A 23,224-nucleotide genomic window follows, 5' to 3' on the forward strand; every position below is an offset into this window, starting at 1 on the left:
GCCTACTGGGTGCCAGGCACTGTGGTAGATGCTGAGGATATAAAAATTAAGGAGACAGAATTCCATCCCTCAAGGACTTCAAACTCTAGTGGCATAATTAATCTCTCAAAATGTATTTCCTAGCCTCCCATTTATCTATAATGTCTTGTTTCTCCTGTCAATTGCTATACTACCTTCTTTCTTTGCCAGAGAGAATTATGTTAATCAATCTCAAACCTTTACCTTTAGCCCTGACTTTTCCCCTGAGGTCCTGACTCACATATCCTGCTGATCACTCCATATTACCTCAAACTCAGTATTTCCAGAACAAAACTCATTATTGTCTCCCTTTTTCTCCCTAACAAAAGAAAAAAAAAGAAAAAAGAAAAAAAGCCTGCTCCTCTCTTTGTTTTCCCAACATCAGTTAATCACACTGCCCATCTTGGGAGTCATCCTCCCCTGCCTTTCACATCTCCATGTGCCATTTTACTAAATGAGCTTCATATCCTTTCTTCTGACACCACCAATCATCACTCTCCTGGTCCAAACCTTCACCAGCACTCATCTAGCCTACAGAATCACAGTTCTTAAAAACCACCTTCATTACTCAGTATTTCCAGTCTGCAGATGTGCCCCCCTAGAGCCCCAATTCAGTACGGAAATCTGACCACATCACTCCTTAGCTTAAACCCTAGCTTAGTCTCACTTCCTCCATAATAAAGATCCAAGATTCTTAAAACGGCCAAAAAAAAAAAGTTCTTCCGTGACCTGGCTGCCACCTGCCTCATTCAGCACTCTCCTTGCACTTAATACTGAATTGAGGCTATTTGGCTATTCATGCTTCCATGCACTTGCACATGCTACTCTCTCTGCTGGAATGCCTTTCCCGTCTTTCCTCATACTTCAAACCCCTTCCAGGCTTTAATTTTCTTCTAAGAAATTTCCAGCCAACCCTTGGGTTTTCTAAGCATGCCGCATAGATGAATAACCCTATCTAAATGGATATGGAACTGCATCTTATGGATGCATATTTATCATAGTATACTGGAATTATCTGTGTCTCTACCTTGAAGAAAAGGACTATGAGATATGCACCTACCTACCTACCTACATACATACATATATATAATATTGTTGTTGCTGTTGTTTGTGTGTGTGTTTGTTTCCCCAAAGGCTCGTACAGTTTCTGGCCCACAATATACATTCAAAAAGCATTTGTAGGACTTAACTATTTACAGTAAATATCGTGTTTTATGTTGGATTAGAGGTTTTAAGTGACTTCATTGTACAAGCAAATCCAACAGTGTCATCAAAAACCCCTGTAACTTCCTAGTCATTGGTCTAGTGTCACTTCAGCCTTATAAGTTTACAGGATTTATAGATTCAGGTATTCTAATCTTCTGAGGTTTCAAGATTGTGACTTCCTGTTTTATCTTTTAGTCATCTTATTGAAAAGGCATCTGACACTTCTCATAAATGTTCAGAGGTAATTTTAAAGTTCATAGTACGCTATGATCATACATAGGAAACACTTTAATCCTTCCAAACTCAAGCAATCTCTAAAAGCCTCAAGAATCCAGCCATTCTGCTAATTGAAAAATAATTTTAAAAAGACTACAAAAAATATTCAGATTCTTCCCCACATTCCAACTTTACCAAAATCGACTTACTTTCACCCACAGCTACAGTAAAACAAGACATCTGTTAGTATCAAATAAATACTAACATAACTTAATTTTGTCATACCTAACCCTAAATAATCCAGACATTATCCTATCCATCCAATCAATACCCTGTCCTGAAAATTATTTTGATATAATTATTGTACTTTCTCTCTTTTCCTCACAATAGAATTAAGCATGTTTGGAGGGCTCTTTTTTAAAAATTTCAATTCCTGAGAGGATATATTATCAGTAATATTAGAAGCCTTCTGGTAAAATTATTAGGAAAATAAATGTATACAATTTTAGGGAGAGATGTGAGGAAAAATGGCAGAGTAAGGAACTCCAAAAGCCAGTCCCTACATAAAAGCAATGAATAAACTGGCAAAATTTATCAGAATCAACTTTTTCAGGACTCTGAAAACTATCTGAAAGTTTACAGCAACCAGGCGAAATCTTAATCAAGAAAAATCACCTGAATCTTGGTATTTCAGGAAATCTCTATCGAAATACTAACAGACCACTAAGTTAACAGAACAGAGATTTCAGTGGCCACACATAACCAAGAATACAGACCTTATGAAATTAGTTCAGGAAGTCACTGAGCAAACAAAAACTACTAGAGTAAACAGCAACAACAAACACTAGGGTTGGGAGAGAATCTGATTTCCAGAGTTATCACATTATATATTCAAAATATCTACTTTTCAACAAAAAATTTTGAAGTATGCAAAGAAATAAGAAGGTATGGCCCATACATAAGAAAAACAGAAATTAATAGGAACTGTTCCTGAGGAAGCTTAGATACTAGGTTATCACACAATGACCTTAAATCAATTATTTCAAGTGTGTTTCAAAAGTTAAAGGAAACCATATACAAAGAACCAAAGGAAACCGCGAGAGTAACATCTTGCAAATGAGAAATATAAATAGATAAAAAGCATAGAAAGGAACCAAATAGAAATTTTGGAGTTGACATATTCAAAGTGCTGGGGGAAAAAAATTGTCAATCTAAAATTCTATATCCAACAAAAATATTCTTCCAAAATGAAGGAGAAAGTAAGCCATTCCAAGATAAAAAGCTGAGGGTGTTCTTTACCACTAGTCCTGCCCTAGAAGAAAGGCTAAAGGGAGTCCTTTGGTCTGAAATGAAAGAACACTAGACAGTAACTCAAATCCACAAGAAGAAGTCAAGAATACCAGTGAAGGAAACTGAATACATAAATATAAAAGTCAGTATTAATGTATTTATGATTTGTAACTCCTCTTTTTTCCTATATGATTTAAAAGACAACTACATAAAACAATACTTATAAACTATTTCAAACCATACAGAATTACCTTAGAACTAAATAGCAAAAAGATATCTGGAAAATGCCCAAATATTTTGGAAATTAAACAACACACTCTTAAATAATGAATAGGTCAAAGAAGAAATCACAGAGAAATTAGAAAATACTTTGAGATAAATGAAAACAAAAACACAACATACCAAAACTTATGGGAAGCAGTGACAGCAGTGTTCACATGGAAATTTATGGCTTAAACGCCTACATGTAAAAAGAACAAAGATCTCAAATCAATAACCTAACCTTCTATCTGAGGGAACTGGAAAAAGAGGATCAAACTAAACCCAAAGCAAACAAAAGGAAGGAAATAATAAAGATCGGAACAGAGATAAACACAATAGAGAACAGAAAAATAATAGAGCAAATCAAGAAAACCAAATTTGGTTCCTTGAAAAGATCAACAAAATTGACAAACCTTAACTAGACTCACCAAGAAAAAAAGATTAATAAATTACTAAAATTAGAATTAGATTGGGGACATTTTACTACTGACCTTATAGAAATAAAACAATTCTAAGAAAATGAACAGCTTTATGTCAACAAATTAGATAACCTAGATGAAAAAGATAAATTCCTAGAAACACATGAACTACCAAAGCTGAATCAAAAAGAAACGGATAATCTAAATAGATTTATTACAAGGAAAGAGATTGAATCAGTATTCAAAAAGCTTCCAGCAAAGAAAATCGCAGGACCAGACAGCTTTACTGGTAAATTCTACCAAAAATTTAAACAATTAACACCAATCTTTCTCAAAGTCTCCCAAAAAAATTGAAGTGGAGGGGCTACTCCTAAATTCATTCTATGAGGCCAGTATTACTCTGAAACCAAAGCCAGACAAAGATATAACAGGAAAACTGCAGACCAATATCTCTTATGATCATAGGTGCAAAAATCCTCAAAAAATACTAGCAAACCAAATCTAGCAGCATATTCAAATGATTATACTCCACAATGAAGTGGTGTTTATACCAGAAATGCAAAGATGGTTTAACATATATAAGTCAATCTATGCAGTACACAACATTAGCAGAATGAAGATTTTTTTTAAAAAATCATCTCATTTGATGCAGAAAGAGCATATGACAAAACGCAACAACACCCTTTCATGACAAGAAAACTTCAAAATACTAGAAACAGGAAAGAACTTCCTCAATCTGATACAGGACGTCTATAACATTTAATGGTGCAAGACCAAAAGCTTTCCCCATAAGATTAGGAACAACACACAAGAAAGTCTGTTGTCATCATATTATCATATGGCTAGGACTGGAAGTTCTAGTCAGGCAATGAGATGAAATAAAGGAATAAAGGGAGGGAGGGAGGGAAAGAAAAGGAAGAGAGGGAGGAAGGGAGGGAGGAGGGCAGGCATCCAAATTAGAAAGAGGTACAACTATCTTTTATTTGTAGATATCATAATCTTATATACAGAAAGTCTTAAAGAATCCACAAAAAAGTTATTAGAGCTAATAAATTCAGCAAAGTTGCAGTATATAAGATCAACACCCCAAAATCAGTTATATTTTCATATGATCAATTGATTTGTCAATTGATATAGTCAACTGACTTTCACTAAGGCTACTAAGATTACTGAATGGAGGGAAAGAACAGTCTTTTTAATAAATGGTGCTGGGATAACTGGATATCCATGGAAAAGAGTGAAGTTGGATCCTTGCATCATACCACATACAAAAATTAACTCAATATGGACCAAAGACCTAGATATGAGAGTTAACACTATAAAACTCTTTGAAGAAAACATAGGGTAAAATCTTCATGACCTTGGATTTGGCAATGCATTCTTAGATATGAGACCAAACACATGAGCAACAAAAGAAAAAACTGGACTTCATCAAAGTTCAAAACTTTTGTTGATCAAAGGACACAAACAAAAAAGTAAAAAGACAACCCACAGAATGGGATGAAGGGGTATAGGAGTGACTGCTTAATGGCTACTGGGTTTCTTTTGGGGGTGATAAAAATATTCTGGAGTTAGATAGCTGTGATGGTTGCACAACATTGTAAATACATTGAAAGCCACTGAACCGTACATTTTTTAAATGGTTTAAATGGTGATTTTTTTTTAAAGTTCAATAGTTATGTTTTTTCTAAAATACAAAAAGTAGTTCAGAATTCAACTAAATAGAAAAGTGTGTGTATTAAAAAAAATGTACCTCATGAAAAGTTGTAATGATTTTGTTTTTCTCTTTGTCTTACTTTTCTTAACCCCAAATAACCTGAAATAAGCCCCCAAAAAGTTTCTTAATAAAAAGTTAACTTCTGGCCTATATTTAAAACAGCCATAAATAAAATATATTTAAATGTAATTTTTTTAAAAAAACTTCTGTTTCTTTGAAAAAAAAAGTATATGCTTTTAAATAAAAAATGACTAGCCTTCTTTATTTAATACTAGTATCAGTCCCAAATGGGATTTTAAAAATAATATACAGTCAACAGCTGTGTATAATACAGTTTTAGGATTTGAAAAGTTGAATGTTAATGCGTCAAAGTTAAAAATTAACAAATATCCAAAAAGTAATCACTTTTCCTAAAAGCAAACATGTTTAGTTTAAGTTCTTTAAAGTACAAGAAAATAATTTCTACATGAAAGTAAGTTCTTTCTATTTGATTATTGTGTCAGAAGTTAGTATTAAAATTCAATTCAGCAGGTTAAAATTTGGTTTTATTCTAGAATAACTGGTGCATACCTTGCAAACGTATGTGGTTAAGAAATATGAATAGCTATACTATTTGACTATGTACAGTAAACTATGCTGAAGAGCTTGGATGTAACCCCAGTCATTTTTACTGTACCATGAAAGAGCCTGGACCCTCCTTCTATACTACTCTTAGATTCTCCAAGACAGCAAAATGCCACTGGACAGTCCACAGTGGCCAAAAAAAATAAACCTGCAAACTCTGGCTTGAAGACAGGTGGGCTGCACCTTCCTGAGAGCTTCAGAGGTACCCTCTGGGTCTCTTCCTTATCACCCATTCATTCTCACCCATACTTCGTAGAAAAGAGAATTAGCCCAATAACCAATTAGCCTTTCCTAAATTTTCACTTCAAGCTTGAAAAGTAATTGATAATTTTAAAATCACTATACATATAGAAATTTCCAGAGACTTAAATCAAAGTAACTAACTATTACATCTGAAGGGAGATTAAAAAGCCATAGAGCAAAAGTAAATCTACAGTGGTTGTAGGCCAATTCTGCAGACATCTTTCTTTCCATATGACACGAAAATCAAAAGAACTGCAAATGAAGAAGTGTATGATTACAACTGTCCTGTTGCAATCAGTCTTTATTGTATTTAAAATACATATTTTGCCATTCTCATAATGAAAGGGTAAGGTACAACATTTATATTTCACATTGATGATGGTTTTTGTTTGATATCAAAGTCCATTCCCAAAACAGCTGCTAACCAACATTACTTTCCTCTGTCTGGGGAGATGACAATTGATTTCAAAGGCAACATTAACTGGTATAAAAAGGTATGCCATATACATGACATAATTTATTTTTCCTATCGAAAGTCTCACCATATACCAAAAAAAATCTAACCAAAGATGTCTCTTTTCCTACAAACCTAAATTTCAGATTTCTAGCATGTATGGATTTGATGTGATTATATTTAAACTATACCGACAGGCTAAATTTTTTTAAGTGGGAAGGAGGAGAAATCACAATTTCAAATAATATTGCTTAAAAATAGCACTCAGAGTATTAGATTCCTTTTTTCAGAATACTTTCTGTGAGTCACTTTTTGCTAGTCACTTTCAATATCAAAGAATACAGAGGTCCATTGTTTTTAAAACGTTAAAATGTATTAAATATGTTTATTGATGTTATTTTGTATTTCCTTAACAGGATTAGTTTTTAGGATATTTTTAAGTGATTTTAAAACTATATTGTATAAAAAATTTGATTCACAAAATTATTCTAAATATGATTCATTCATAAATTCCATATATCTTAAAAGTACTAGGTATTTACATTATTCCAACAAATTGTCTGTTAAATAATAACAGAAACAAATAACATTTCTCTACTTTTAAATAATGAAATAATGAGACATCTTCGAATCTGGAGTGCTAACAAAGTACACAGTCAGTATTGAGTCAATACTTAACGATATTAAGTTTTTAGTAATATTGTAATATCCTTATTATGCTGTTCATCACTACAAACTAAAAGTCAATTTATCATACAGAAGTAATCAGATTGAAAATAACAGACTATTATTAAGTATATTCAATTTCTACTTTAAGAATACGTTCCTATAAAAAGGTAAATTACAACTTGAAAAACATTACTGCCTAGGTTAAGGTATATGAGTACTGCCAAATACAATACTTTATGTCTCTCTCTATATATTAATATATGTATATAGGATAGTAGGTTTAAGAGTGGTAAGAGGTTAGACAGTGTGGTCAAACATTTTATCATTATGAGACATATATGAATCTTAATGACCTCTAGTTCAGTCAGCAAAGACCACAAATAACTCAAGTGCAATTATACCAGTTTGGGGAAAACACTATTTTCATAGTTTTATCACATACATAAAGTGAATTCTGAAAAAAGTTATGCAATATAGTATTGTTCAATACAAATTTTCAGTCATTTGAAAGGATCCTTTTGTTAATTTATTTTTAAAGAAAGCTACAAAATGAATTAAAGTACTTTGCAGTTAATAAAATTAATGACTAGGAGAACTGTGTCATAATGCAATTTGAACAATATTGAAAAAAAATTATAATACCTTATGAAGCACATTTTCTACTGTTCTCATATGATTAGCAACACATTCTTTGTCCCTAGAAACAAAATAAAGATTAGGTGTTAGTAAAACCCAAACCTTACTATAATTGTAACACATTTTAGTATAAGTGACTATTACTGAAAAATAAGGGTTGGTTTTTCCTAAAGTGTAAAACCTAACCATATTCACTAGTATATTTCCGCTTTTAATTCTTATCTTCAGTTATACTGCCTGCCAAAAATTAGAGGGGGGAATAATTCTTACGGATATTTTCAAAGTTAAAAGAGAGTGAAAAAGAAAGAAAGAAAAAAAGAAATCATGTGATTACATTATTGATTTAAAATGTGCTGAAAAGGCTAAACGTGCATTCTTTTGGCTTCTAATGAAAAAGACTTTAGAAATACTAGTGCTGGAGATATAAATGGTCATACTGGGCACAATAATATTTTCCCTTCTCCATGGGTTTTTTGTGCTATAATAATTACACAAAAACCTTCTATGGCCTTGACTAGAAATATGCAAAGTTACTATTTTCTTCTCTAGCCTTGTATATTGAGTTTAGCCTTTATGATGAAATTAAAAGTTGGGATGAGAATGCTGAAGACAAAATTTTAATGGTGAATTATAAATTGAAAACTGTAAATAATGTATTAGCTCTCCAAATTTCAAATTAGCTTTCTTTAGCTTTCTTATAAGCACATGTGCCCATGGTCACAGATCTCAGACTTGACAAATTCCTGAATTACCAGCAGTATTCTGAAGGCACAATATGAATCTAGAGGTTTCATAATCTTGTTTTCATTAATCTTAGAATTTTCAATGCTCTGAGACGTACTAAAAATTACCTATGCTAAGCTTCTCATTTGACATGAGGAAACTGAGACTGAAAAATGACAGCAAAAAGCTGATTCAGTCAAACTTATATTTTTTAAAAATGACAATTACATACAACCAATATGGTAGTGCACTGTTATAGAGCCTTACAATTTTCCAAAAATGTATTGGTGGGTATTCAAAATGCCAATATTGTGGCATTGTGTAAACTCATTTTTTCATTATGTGTGAGCAATATCCCAAGCCCACTGACAAATCTGTGGGTATCCTAGGATTGCAAACTGCCCATTTTATGATTTAGTTTACACATTACATTCATATTTCTTATGTTATGCTTAACAAGAGTTTGTCTCCAAACATTTTTAAGTTATAGTTATACATTTGCAAATATATATATACATACATATATGTATATGTGTGTATGTATTTGCAAGTACAGGAATCCAGAATTCCAAATTTAGAAAACACTGAGTTTATAAAAATTAGATGTTTAATCCATAAATAGATTTTCTTTAAGCCATGCTGTTGTAAAAAGGACTGTCTTAAAGTACTCCATGAAATTTGATGTGGGGAACAAATAAAAATACCCAAGAGAACTATTCAATTTGAACTTCACAGTGTATGTCAACTTGATTACCTGGTAAAAGGAAAAACACTCTCATCACAGTTACATAGTTGCCCACTCTGAAAATTGCATATTCTTCTCTATTTAACATATTTGAATATACAGCTATAAAATTAAATGAATTTTCCATGATCAATATGTTTTTACTGCACTTAAAAAGATGCTACAATACACATGTTGATTATATACTAACATTTCTTTATGGAAATATTACTTGCAATATTAGTATAATATATGCAGAAGAAAATTTGGGAGTCAGTGGGGCAGAAAGGGATGAGAAATATGTGACAGGAGAAACTATTCAAAACTTTAAAATAAAGAGTCTTATATCTCAAGTTAATGAAAACCTGATTTCAAACATGTAACGCTACAACAGAACCTAAAATACACAGCATTAGAGGTTATACAGAAACTTATTCTTTTCTAAGGTTTCTCAATAAAATATACATTTAGTATGTTAAGAGTTTTCTTTTTTGAGGATATATCAGAGAATTTCAAAGAGAGACAGCTGTACTTTTGTTTTCTAACACTGTATTATCCAGGGCTAAAACCCAGAGCATGAAAGTAAGAATTGATCTTTTGTCTGTTTTAAGTGATCTCCCCAAGGTCCAAATGCTCACTTGGCTGCCATGCGGAGGGCACTCTCTGCATCATGGATGTTCTCCTCCAGTCGACGCTTGTCCTGCTCCAGCTGGGTAAGATGTCTATTGAGCTGACGCAGAGATTGATCTTTTCTTCTCAGCTCCATCTTTGCCTCGGAGAGACTCTGCAAGCAGACAGAAAACAGAGTTACCTGTCAGCCCTGATAATTAACTTCAATTTATGCCATAGGCTATTAAACAAAGAAGGATACAGACTGACTGAGAAGTAGACTTGGGTCATTACACATCAAGGTTTAACAAATTTTCTGCAAAAAATTTTACAAACTTACTAATTAGAAATGATAGAACTGATAAGATTTTGAAAAATGTTTAGCTGCAAAATACAGCTCTGTTTTGTTTTTTTAAATACTGCAAGGCAAATACATTCTATTCTTACGAAAAATATCTGATTATTAAAAACCTCAGGTTGCGTTTTCTTTTAATGATAAAAATAAAGATTTCAATGGAAAAAGCACATGAAATTTAGAGTCTATTTAAAACAAGAACTATCATATGCCAAAGTATGTGTGTGATGGAGAGGAAGGTAGATTAGGATACCTTTAAGAGAATGGGGAACCCAAAATTTAAAAGCACCACTACTCTCTTTTTAAATGTATCAATAACAGTTATGTTGCTATACACATCTCAGTGAACAAACACACTGGACTCGAAAATAAAATTCACTTATTTCCCATAAAAAACTCTCATGTCAGAGAAAACACAAACGTGATCAACATGTTTCAACAGAGAGAGTTATAAACAATACTTGCATTTGGAATTATGTTCCGTAAATATTTTCCTAGTCATAGAAGTATAAAATTTGTTGATTGATATTTGCTATGTGCTTTAATCTGAAATATTCACTTAGCACAAAAATTTCAAGATAGAAGAGTACAATTTCATCTTGGAACTTTAAGGCTAAAGGTCTTAGACTCAAAAACTCGTAAGTTAAAGGAGTATTTTCTTATTTAAAATTCTAGGATGTAAAACAATATAGGGATCAGAGGATCTCTTAGCACTAAAAATCTGCTCATTCCTTTGCCTATGAAATTTCTAGAATATGAGCTTATCAACCAGTTTTTCAATTAACTTTGTTGGACAGTGAACTAAATAATTCATTGCATACACATAATATTTTTTCTTCTTTCTAAGAGTGTAGCCACACATTAACATTCACAACTATGCTTCAAATACCCAGTAAAGAACAACCAAGATGCAATAATTCCATGTTTAAAACTTTTCCAATAATATTATTTTAATGCACTCACAATAAGTAGTATAAAAACTCAAGCTGCCTGCGTGGAGCTAAAACAATTAATTCACTCTGAACAATATGAATTGAAAGCAAAACCAGGTTGTTGTTTTTTTTTAACATGTTTATTGGAGTATAATTGCTTTACAATGGTGTGTTAGTTTCTGCTGTATAACAAAGTGAATCAGCTATATGTATACATATATCCCCATATCCCCTCCTTCTTGCGTCTCCCTCCCACCCTCTCTATCCCACCCCTATAGGTGGTCACAAAGCACCAAGCTGATCTCCCTGTGCTATGCAGCTGCTTCCCACTAGTTATCTATTTTACATTTGGTAGTGCATATATGTCAATGCGACTCTCTCACTTCATCCCAGCTTACCCTTAAACCAGGTATTTTTAAATGCTAAAAGAAATTTAATTCAGTATTTCACTTTCAAACAGTCAAGTTGCTGTCAGACAAATACAAGAAACTAGAAATAAGCAAACTGTGACTATTTTTTAGATATTATGTTTTATTTTAAATCTTTAGTACTAACAGATCTTTAAGTATATCCCACTATGGAAATAGTCACTGATTCAAACCAACTTAAAAAGACAACAAAGAACAGATTTGAAAAGCCATGCTAAACCTACTTATTTTGTGCCAATGTTAAGATATTTAAAGGCACTGAAGTATCATGAGATTTCTTTCTTTAAGAAAATAAAACCCATTTGAGTCCTTTTAAAGGCAATATTTCTGACATCTTTCAGGTAATAAAAAATGCTATTTTTCAGATGTGAATATAAAATTAATGATCCACCACCAGTTACACATAAAGCTTGAGTTCTTTTTCCAACAGAAATAATAGAATGTGCCACTCCATTCAAATTCTCTTGCTCAGTAATTCTTATGACTAGAGGTGTATATTTGTGAGGGGTGTTCAGGATATTGATTCCAGCCTTACCCAGAGCGAAGCTCACTGGTCCAATCTGAGAGAACCCATGACCTTAAAATCACTATAAAACCATACTTGACTTTTCAGCAATTCTATGATCTCCTTCCAAAGAAGATATAACTCATAGAATTAGAATCTCCACTATATATCTAAATCTTCCAGTTTCCATCAGCTTTCATCTCCTTCCCTCAGGGGCAATGGCAGGGAGCCACCAAACTCTTCTAAAGCTTGCACTATTTCAGAGGTACAGCTGAATAGCCTACTCTAAGATTGAAATTACAGACAACAAACAAACAAAAAATGGTATAAATAGGTGATATGGATCATACTTCCTTAGTGTAAAAATGAAGAGATAACAGTTTTTGAAAAAAGAATAATCATAGTTATATAACTTATGGACACAGCATTCTCATTTTAAAGAGCTGAGGAACATCACAATGGAATCTATATACATCAATGAGTCCTAAGGTTCGTGGTGATGTATGCAAAACACCAAGACATAAAAAGTGATTCAGTAATATGTCTTTTCTCTGATGTTCACATTTTTTGTGTTTGAGACAAAAGTAGAATCCTTAAACATCCTAACACTAAGCTTTAAAAAAAGAAAAACATATTCATGTGTGTGTGTATATATATGATGTATATACATACGTACCTATACCATATGTAATATATATTACAGACACATATAAAATTTTAACTTCAGCTTTTCTTTTCTCCCGTTCAGATTTATCTAATTAAAACCCATGATAAACTTTATGGACTCTAATATTTCCAGCTGAAGGACTGAAACCAAGAGGGTGTACCTCTGGGCAGCTAGGCAATGATGATAAGCAAGCAGGTTAGCCACTAATTTCTCAACCAGGGCAGACTGTGAAAGTGTGATGTCCTGATATCCAAGAAACTGTTCAGGGGAGAATAGGATAAATCAAGTTTAATAACTCTGCTCCTAATTGTTCCCCCAATGCTCAACTCTAATTACTTGGAGAACTCTCCTGACTGTCACCTGATATTAAGTTGTTGGAGGCTGAGCCTGGAACAGCAAGATAATCAATAAACATTTAGTGGGGAGAAGAATGAAGATCCTGTTAAGCAGTGGGAACCTGCAGCACCCAAAGCCCTTCTGCTCATGAGAAAACCTATGGGACAACCATAGCGATTGCAAAGCAATAATACAAAGCACTGTTTTTAGGCCTTGAGGCCTTTAGGCAACAGTACATTTGAGGAAAAAAGGTTAACACGGTCACCCTAATTACAGCCCACTTTCACATACTTCATATATAAGCGAAGACAAGCCAATTAGGTAGAAAGGAAGATAAGGGAAGTTTTATTTGTATACTAATTAAACCCCTGATGAAATTAAAGGAAAAACATACAGCTCTGTAATTGTGTCTGAGAAAGGTCACTTCAGGTTCAGTTATCAGAACAGCACAGCCTTAAGATATTTCACTTAATCCACAATACAGCCCTCATTTTGTACTCAGGTCTTAGTATTTACCAAAAAAAAAAAAAAATTCAAAGCCTGATACTGCATTTATCTTTAAACTATGTTTTGAACAATTTTAGCTGCTAGAAAGTTAATGCTAAAAATGGTAACAAAAGTTTAAAAGAAAATATACCATCTACACAAGAACCAATGCCACAATACTATTTATCAAACATTCCGAGTTTTCACTTTAAATCCAAAATGTTTTAAAGCAAAATTTTACAGCAAAATCCCAAGCTTACTGTATTTCAGAAGCTACTCTGCAAGATATTTATTGTATTTCTTTTAAGATAATGATCTCATTGCTCATGTACACCTCTCATAGTCCAGGAAAAAAAGCCAATGCTTTCACTCTTTTTTACTCTTCAATGCTTTCAATGCTTTTTTACTCTTATAAGAAGATAGTTTTACAACTGGTTGTTTTCCTAAGATGGTCATGAAAAGCTATGTATTATTAATGAAAGCCGGCAACGGGACTTCCCTGGTGGTCCAGTAGTTAAGAATCCGCCTTCCAATGCAGGTGATGCAGGTTCAATTCCAGGTTGTGGAACTAAGATCCCACACGCTGCGGGGCAACTAAGCCCGCATGCTACAACTACAGAGCCCACATGCCACAACTACAGAGCCCGTGTGCCACAACTAAGACCTGACGCAGCCAAAAATAATAAATTTTAAATAAATAATGAAAGCTGGCAGGAAAAGTATGGATACCAAGGAAGTAGTTAAGTACAGAGAAAGCTTAGGGACAGAATACAGGATAGATGTGAATTAAAATATTCACACATTTTTAAAATTTCTTTTCTTATCTAGAGTTTCTGAAGTTTCTATAATAAACATATGCTACTATTGAATAAGAACAAATTATTTTCTTAAGTCATACATAATTTCATATTTCTAAAGCTTTAAACATTTATTAAGGTTAACAATTTTTTTAAATTAATTGTGAATATAAATTGAAATTCTATTACTTTGCACCTATGAAAACATTTTGTACAGTGGAATTTTTTAATAACAGTTTTATTGAGACATAATTCACATAATTCACACTTTTAAAGTGTACAATTCAGTGGGTTTTATTATATTCACAAAGCTGTGCAACAATCACCAATGGAGATGGTTTTTTTGTTTGTTTGGTTGGTTGCTTTTTTTTGCGGTACACGGGCCTCACTGTTGTGGCCTCTCCCATTGCGGAGCACAGGCTCCAGACGTGCAGGCCCAGCGGCCATGGCTCATGAGCCCAGCCGCTCCGCGGCATGTGGGATCTTCCCAGACCGGGGCACGAACCCGTGTCCCCTGCATCGGCAGGCGAACTCTCAACCACTGCGCCACCAGGGAAGCCCTGGAGGTGTTTTTTGAAGAGAAGTTCTTAAAAAAAAAAAACTTATCAAAACAACATGGCAACCTAAATGTAGTATATCTCGTTATTTCACAGCAAGCTCTAATTTTAAATGACACAAGATATACAAGGTTTATAATTTTGTTCAGTAATAGTTTCAAAAGTATAAAATTTATAACATGAATTCCCTGAATCAGAATATTTGCTTAATAAATGTGGTATTTAGTAGAAAAATTAAAGTTCCCTGAAAGAGTGTACACAACTCTCCAATTATTATTTCTGGATGTTAAGGGAATCATCCAACAGAGTTATTTCTCATAAGAGTACAGTACTACACTGCTTTAGACCATTAGGCCAGCTAGGAAGACCAAGCCCCGAGAGATATCGCTTTTATAGATTTTCTTTTGTCTAATGGGAAATATCTATGGATCCACATTCCTACAGACTAAAAGCTAATGGCTTATTCAATTTGGTATAAAAGTTAGTCATACAAAATGTAAGACAAGACAACAACACAAGAGTTATGAAGAACTAAGCTACATTTCCTAGGTTAAGAAAAAAAATCTGTAACATATTTTTCTAAAATTTTACTACTGTCCAACTGTAACTTTTGAATAAACATTCCTAGATTGTGATAAATTGGGTAAAACATCTCAGGGCACTAAAACTAATGTTGGAAAAGGAAATGGCACTGTCTTCAGCCCTACCATTATAATGTGACAACTAGAAAATTATATTAATCAAGAATTAGTAGCTGCTGGGTAGGTCAAACTACACAGGCTGCCAAAGAAAGTATAAATTTAAAATGATACAACCACCAAATTTTCAATTGGGTACACAATTTAGGGATGAAACTAAAGAATGACATATTTTATAATAAAGCTTGAAAATCTATGAGATAAGCAATTAGAGAATTTACAATAAATATACAATAGTCAAAGATGTTAGTATGTGGTAAAATTAATATATGAATAAATTTCAGTTTTGGTAGTCTATATTTTATATGGATAATCTGAATTAAAATTTCTGCAGTTTTAAGTTTTCTTAAGGACTTTATCTTTTACTATTTTCTAATAATAACTATGCAAAACATAGGTGACATTAATAAACCGAAGTTAAAAATCAAATAACTTACCCACTTTGGGGTCAGTAAATGACAGCCCTTGTTAGGACTCACACATCTAGTAAGACAACAGATGTGAAAGTGTCTTATAAACCATAAAAGGCTACATAAATTTATTATGCATAATTAATGCAATACTTACACTTCTACATGTAGTGTCATTACAGTCTTCTTTAAATCCCCACCTATATGTGGCAACTTATGAGATTCTATATTATTTCTACATCATCGCTTATATATATGCATATGTATAAACATACATAAATTGTTTAAAATAACTATTTGTATCACACTTGAAAAAGATAAAATAACATTAACCAAAAAAAGTATAAAATAAGTCACTTTTATAAATAGGTCATATGGTAGATGATTATGAAAAATGGAGTGGATGAGCAATGAAATGCACCTTTAAAATTTCAAAGTATGCTATAAGATTTTGCTGTATGCTTTATGATTATTGGCACCACATTCTCACATGTTCCTTTGAAAACGTTCTCTTAAATTCCATCAATATAAAAGGAAAAAAGTTAATCCTTCCCAGTAAACTAACTGAAAGTGATCAATAGTAAAATATAGTGGAAAGAAAAGGAACCTCATAAAAGTGTTCAAAACATATTTAATGCTGTTTGTTCCAAGCCTCACACAGTACTACAAAACTCTGGTAGACTAAATGTGTTAGATAATAATGAGGTAAACTGGGAGAGAAATAGTTAAAGGACATTTTAAATGACAAAAAAAAAGAAGGATGATAAAGAGAATCATGAGAGCCCTCTCAACAGGAAAATACTCTCAGAAAAGTACAGAACAGACAAGCAGCAGCTAGATTTATTGTGACACATGGCATGTAAGCAGTAATGTGGCAGTAATATTTTCTCAGAGTATAAAACAAACTGCATTTGGCTGCACTACAGACCTCAGGAGACAGAAACTAGCTGCAGGTGACAGCCACCATGATGCTGCTATAATAAAATCAGCTCTTACACGACCTCTGTGTTCTCTCAATGAATAGCTAAGAAATAAACGGATGGAATACAGTAAGTCCTTCTGTTAGACTTTATCAGCCACAGACTACTCAGCAGGTTCTAAAAACTTCACCCAGTTGACAATCCTTAGCTATGTGGAGGTCCAAAAAGCTTCAGAATTCCCTGGCAATACTCTAAATGAGTCAAGCTATGAATTAGGTTGCAGAAAAATATCATTTAGAATCTAAATACTGCTTTTAAATCAGTTGAGAATTACCTAAAACAAATGTCTACTAAGAATTGAGAAAATATGAATAATTTATAAAGGGCTTCACATAGTTGGATTTCTGACATTTAAATAAAAAGAACTTATTGGCAGAATAATTTTTCAATTTCAAGAATTCTTTTTGTGATGTAATTGAATAGGGTAGATAATCCTATACAATAATTAAAAGACCTTTACATTAATATTTTTATTGTACTACAGAATTTAAATGACTATCTTGAATTCTTGAATATGTTATATATTAAATAATATTAATAAAAGTAAATCCAATATCAGCTGAGTAAAAATCAATTATTTAAGAGAATCTGAAGGTCAATTTTAAACTAGAAGGGACTTCCCTGGCGGTCCAGTGGTTGACTTCACCTTCCAATGCTGGGGGTGAGGGTTTGATCCCTGACTGGGAAGCTAAGATCCCACATGCCTTGCGGCCAAAAAACCAAAACATAAAACAGAAGCAATATTGTAACAAATTCAATAAAGAGTTTTAAAATGGTCTACATGAAAAAAAATCTTAAAAAAAAGTTTAAATTAAAAAATAAACAGGGCTTTTTAGACTTAAATGTAGACAAAACAAAATCTGAGTTTTTTCTTAAAAAATGTATTCATCAGGTGAATTGTTTTGTATTAAGTATTTCACACTGATTTCTATCTTAATTTCAGAGGTATATTCACAGGGGAAAATTCTGAACCACAGACATTTCCTACATTTCTCAATCCGGAGCATTCCACCTTTGCATGACGGCACTAGGCCTGTTCTTGAACCACGCCTGTCATATTGTAAGCGTGCAATAAATGTTTGCTATTTTTAAAGCTTATTTCCCCCAAATCCTGGGGCGAAAAATAGCTTGAGTGACAAATGAACCATATTATCATCACCATACAAGCATTTAATAGTTACATTAACTCAATTGGTTCTTCATAGTCCAGTGAGATAGATCACATTATCATTCCTATTTTACATGCAAGGAAACTAAGAATCAGAAAAGTTTACTCCAAAATGTGAGCCCAGGTCTTCTAAATCTAAACCCTTAATCTTTTTGCAGTTGAGGTCACACTTGTTTCATGTGTACAACATTGTATGAAGATGTCCATACACACTTCAGCATGCTCACCATCCAAAGTTTTGTTTCCACCCATCAACATACAGTTGACCCCCTTTACCCATTTCGTCCTCCCCCTACCTCCCTTCCCCTCTGGTAACCAGTACTCTGGTCTCTGTATCTATGTGTCTAAAACCTTATTCTTTATCCTGCACCACAACAGCAGTAACCATTTCTCCAGATTTTCCATAGAATCCACTAACTGGGAAGTCCCTATGGAAATATAAAACTAGTATTTCACCTATGTATCGAGTTCTCGGTAAGGTCAGTAAGGCATTTCAGACTATTTAAATGGCTGCTTTCTATTTATATTGAAATACACTCCAATAAGGACATAAGTGTTATACAATGGCACTGCTTTAACATCAAAAATCAAAGCATGCACAATTCAGGATTCCCTGCGTGAAAGTAGGATGACTGTCATCACTTATGTACTAATGAAATAAGAAATAAATATTTGCATAGTAAGGATGAATTATACAGCATGCTACTGCAGTACAGAATTTTATATAATTCAGGACCACATTGGGTTGCTGCTTTTTTTTAACCTTTCAAAAGGCAAAGGTGTTCTCTATGTCTCTTGCCTTTATAAGTTAGCATCAGCAATGAACTTTCCCTGCAGATCTTGAAATTTGGTTGCCTACTATATGCTCAACTTTTAAAATATTTATTACAGGAACTCTACGCTCTCACAACAGTATATCAAGCTCTATAATATCAGCACTTGTATCTAAATCCTCCTGTTAAGGAGATTTTAACTCCTATGTAAAAAGTAATCTATGTGCCTAATTTAATCTAAAAATACCACTCTTAAAGCACTGCCACCATACAGACTACATTATAATGTTATAGTAACAGAAGAATTAGTAATTAGTACTGAAATTTGTTAATCTGAGATAAAGAAGTAGAGTTGCATTTGACTTAAAAGCATTCCATTATACTTACTCTGAAAGGGATAAGGGAGAGAAGATGGGGGAAAGGAAGGCAACTGAAAGAGAGATGGAGAGCAGCAATTCAAATACCATAGTGCTGATGCTGCTCCAAGCCATAAACGTTTATCCACAGCAAGCCTACAATAGGTGACATGACCAAAGCAAATGGCAACTACAATAAAACCGGCTGTTTCACCTGGTTGCCCTCACATCCCAAATATCTCTACTACTGCAAATACTCGAACTAGGAGGTAAAAGTGAGAGCGATTCTCCTGTAAAAAACAATGTACCATCATCTAACTTGGCCCTTGAATGTAAAGCAATCTCTTCATTTGGTATCCAACTGAAAGAATGGTAACATAGTCCAACATGGAAGAAAACCTGGCTGTTTTAGGTTTGTCTAGAATATGGCATCTCTAGTTTGGCTGCTCCAGAAAAGACTTTTTAAAGAAATAAAAACAAATAGCAACAGTTTATTGAATTGGGTAAACTGAAAGGAACTTAAAAATGAAATGGCTTAGGGCTTCCCTGGTGGTACAGTGGTTGAGAGTCCGCCTGCCCATGCAGGGGACGCGGGTTCGCGCCCCGGTCCGGGAAGCAGTGAGAGGCCCGCGTACCGCAAAAAAAAAAAAAAAAAAGAATCCCTAAGGAAATCTAACAGGATATTTGAAGTTATTAGTGGAAAAATGATTAAGCCATTTCTTTTCCTTTTTCACTGCTGCGGCCCCTCCCGCTGCGGAGCACAGGCTCCGGACGCGCAGGCCCATCGCCCATGGCTCACAGGCCCAGCCGCTCCGCGGTGTGTGGGACCTTCCCGGACCGGGGCACGAACCCGTGTCCCCTGCATCGGCAGGCGGGCTCTCAACCACTGCACCACCAGGGAAGCCCCAAGATACTTTTGACTATACAAGATTTTAGCCTTATAGGCTGATCCTAAAACCTAACCTCAGCATAGGATGTGACTCTACTGTATTCATCTGTTCATTCAAGATACATTTATTTTACGCCTATCCATACCACAGCCATAAATAGTAGTAGGAGTAGCAATAGTAATAATAGCTAACACTTCCTGAAACATTTATTTTACGCCTATCCATACCACAGCCATAAATAGTAGTAGGAGTAGCAATAGTAATAATAGCTAACACTTCCTGAATACTTACCTTATGCCAAACATTAACACAGTTAGCCCTCATAACAACTCTGTGAGGTAAATACTATTATTCCCATTTTACAAATGAGGTAACTGAGGCAGAGTTGAAGTAACTTGCCTAGATTACACAGAGCCAGAGTTCAAAACTAGCAGTATGATACGTAAATTAATGAAATACAAAGAATATACTCCTCTTGGAAATGACTTCCTATCTAGAAAGATGTAGTTTAAAAAGCATCTTGTATTAAAGCCAGGTGACCAGTGTTGTGAAGAGCATTCTCAGCAGAATAAAATGGCATGTTCTGAGAAATCCAAGAGGTAACTTACATATAAAGATAAGGAGCTATTGACAATGACAGGAGAAAAGATGAGAAAGGTACATATAGCCCAGATACGGTCAGAATAGACTTTTCCTTGCATATGATTTTTATAAGTACTCCACAGAGTTGCATCACTATATCTTGGGGGAAACGCTTGAAGCAGTGAACTCCCAACCCCCAACCTTCTTTCAACCAGAATTTGCTTTACTGTTCACTACGAGCTTTTGTGCGATTCCCAACCATACAGCAGCTTTCTCTAATCTGTCTCAGGGATCATATACACAAACTATAACTGCCAAATTAGAATGAATACAAGAGATCATTCTGGCCATAATGCAACCACTCATTTACATCTTCAGTTAGGCTCTAACGAAGTTTTGATAAGATTTCACCTTTGAGAATCACGATTCAGTGAAAAACTAGATAAAAAGGGATTTTAGAAAAAACTGGTTTGTGACACATCATTTTCCTTAGTATGGTAAAGACTATTATCTCAAATTCATTTTTACACAACTCAAGCCAAGAGTATATATTAAATATTTACTTTATATAAATGTAGCATCCTAGCCATATATTTTCTATTTCTACTAATAACTACATGAAATCCTATAAGTTTTTTGAATCATATGACAGAAAGCCATAAGCTTTGAGTCACAGCAGAAATGTATAATGAAAACTATCTATTATTTTAGGAGCACCAAAAAGTGCATTAACAACTGAAGTTAGCATTTTTTTAAGGAGAACTACGCTATTTGGTCTATAGTTTCAAACATATTTTTTAGCTTTTTACCAATAACAAATTGGTTATTATGTTGAGTTATTTTGGAAAAAAAAGGTTAGAACAAAGTTACCACTGGCAATAATCATTAAGTAAGGTTTCTAAATAAATAAGTAAAAGGGTGGGTACCAGCTTTCGCATTCTGTGATTAATGAACCACAAAAGTTAATTTTTAACATGTCTAAATGAAATATAAAAATTTTAATCCCTCTTCACTCCAATTAATTACAGAAAAAGAGACTGAGGCTGAGTAACACATAGGTTGCTAAAACGAAGCTGAAGGCTCACATCTAAAACAACCACAGTTTGGAACTTCCCTGGTGGTCCAGTGGTTAAGACTCCAGGCTTCCACTGCAGGAGGCACAAGTTTGATCCCTGCTCAGGGAACTAAGATCCTCCATGCCACGAGGCACGGCCCCAAAATTTTTTGAAATAAATAAATAAATAAAACAACCACAGTTTCAGCAACAGTTAGTAAATTCAAAGAAAGTATTAGGAAAAAGCAGTCAGATGGACCCAAGCCTCAGTACAATTTCTTGAGAAACTGTGCTTAGGAAAACTTGTCTCTCTGTTTGGGGAATAACGGTTGAAAATATATATATATACTCTGAGGAAGTAACTTAATATGGTAAAACATTATTTTGTAGCTTTTCTTCAAATGGAATTTTCCTGTGTGAGGATATGCGTTTGTGTACACACACGCACACACACACACACACACACACACACACATATATATATATATATATATATATACATACTCATAAATAGTACCATTTTGATTATAAAGACTCTTCCCATAACATTAGTATGGCTTACATTTCTGGTCCCTTTGTAACCAACCCATTCACCTGAAGAGAAACACACAGCCGTTCTATCCTTCTAAATGAGCAAGATCACCATCTAGTGGTGACTCCTTGAAATGCCAAGCATAAGGCTTCTGGAGCCGAGAAAATGCTTCATGAAACAGTTAACAGAGTCTTAATAGTCTAGAACAGTGGTCCCCAGCCTTTTTGGCATGAGGGATCGGTTTTGTGGAAGACAATTTTTCCATGGACCAGGGTGGGGATGGTTTGGGATGATTCAAATGCATTACATTTATTATGCACTTTATTTCTATTATTATTACATTGTAATATTAATGAAAAAATTATACAACTCACCATAATGCAGAATCAGTGGGAGCCCTGAGCTTGTTTTCACTTGCCACTCACTGATAGGGTTTTGATATGAGATTGCAAGCAATTGATTTACTATGGTCTCTGTGCAGTCAAACCTCTCTGCTAATGATAATCTGTATTTGCAGCCACTCCCCAGTGCTAGCATCACCACCTCAGCTCACGTCAGATCATCAGGCATTAGATTCTCATAAGGAGTGTGCAACCTAGATCCCTTGCATGCGCAGTTCACAGTAGGGTTCGTGCTCCTATGAAAATCTAATGCCACTGCTAATCTGACAAGAGGTGGAGCTCAGGCGGTAACTGGAGTGATGGGGAGCGGCTGTAAACACAGATGAAGCTTTGCTTGCTCGCCCGCCACTCACCTCCTGCTGTGTGCCAATTCCTACCTGGACATGGACTGGTACCAGTCCGTGCCCAGGGGTTGGGGACCCCTGGTCTAGAACACTGAAGTCTATTTAAAGGAAAGCAGAATAACATGCTGAACAATCTTTTTACACTAATAAGAACTCTATAGCAA

At 34.2% G+C, this 23,224-nt stretch overlaps 1 protein-coding gene across 2 annotated transcripts in view; it reads right to left on the minus strand.

Moving 5' to 3' along the window:
- Positions 1 to 23,224, minus strand: part of CCDC171 (coiled-coil domain containing 171) — a 369,266-nt gene that overhangs the window by 100,193 nt on the left and 245,849 nt on the right. For both annotated transcript variants that reach the window (XM_089913206.1, XM_089913205.1), the window contains 2 exons: positions 9,839 to 9,984; positions 7,760 to 7,814 (listed from right to left, as the gene is read on the minus strand). In XM_089913206.1, coding sequence (XP_089769332.1) covers positions 7,760 to 7,814; positions 9,839 to 9,984 — 201 coding nt within the window. The remainder of the gene's footprint in view (positions 1 to 7,759; positions 7,815 to 9,838; positions 9,985 to 23,224) is intronic.

This window comes from Delphinapterus leucas, chromosome 6 (assembly GCF_059928025.1).
Source record: "Delphinapterus leucas isolate spDelLeu-1000000601 "Yukka" chromosome 6, BTC_Dleu_Yukka2, whole genome shotgun sequence".
NCBI classification, from domain to species: domain Eukaryota; kingdom Metazoa; phylum Chordata; class Mammalia; order Artiodactyla; family Monodontidae; genus Delphinapterus; species Delphinapterus leucas.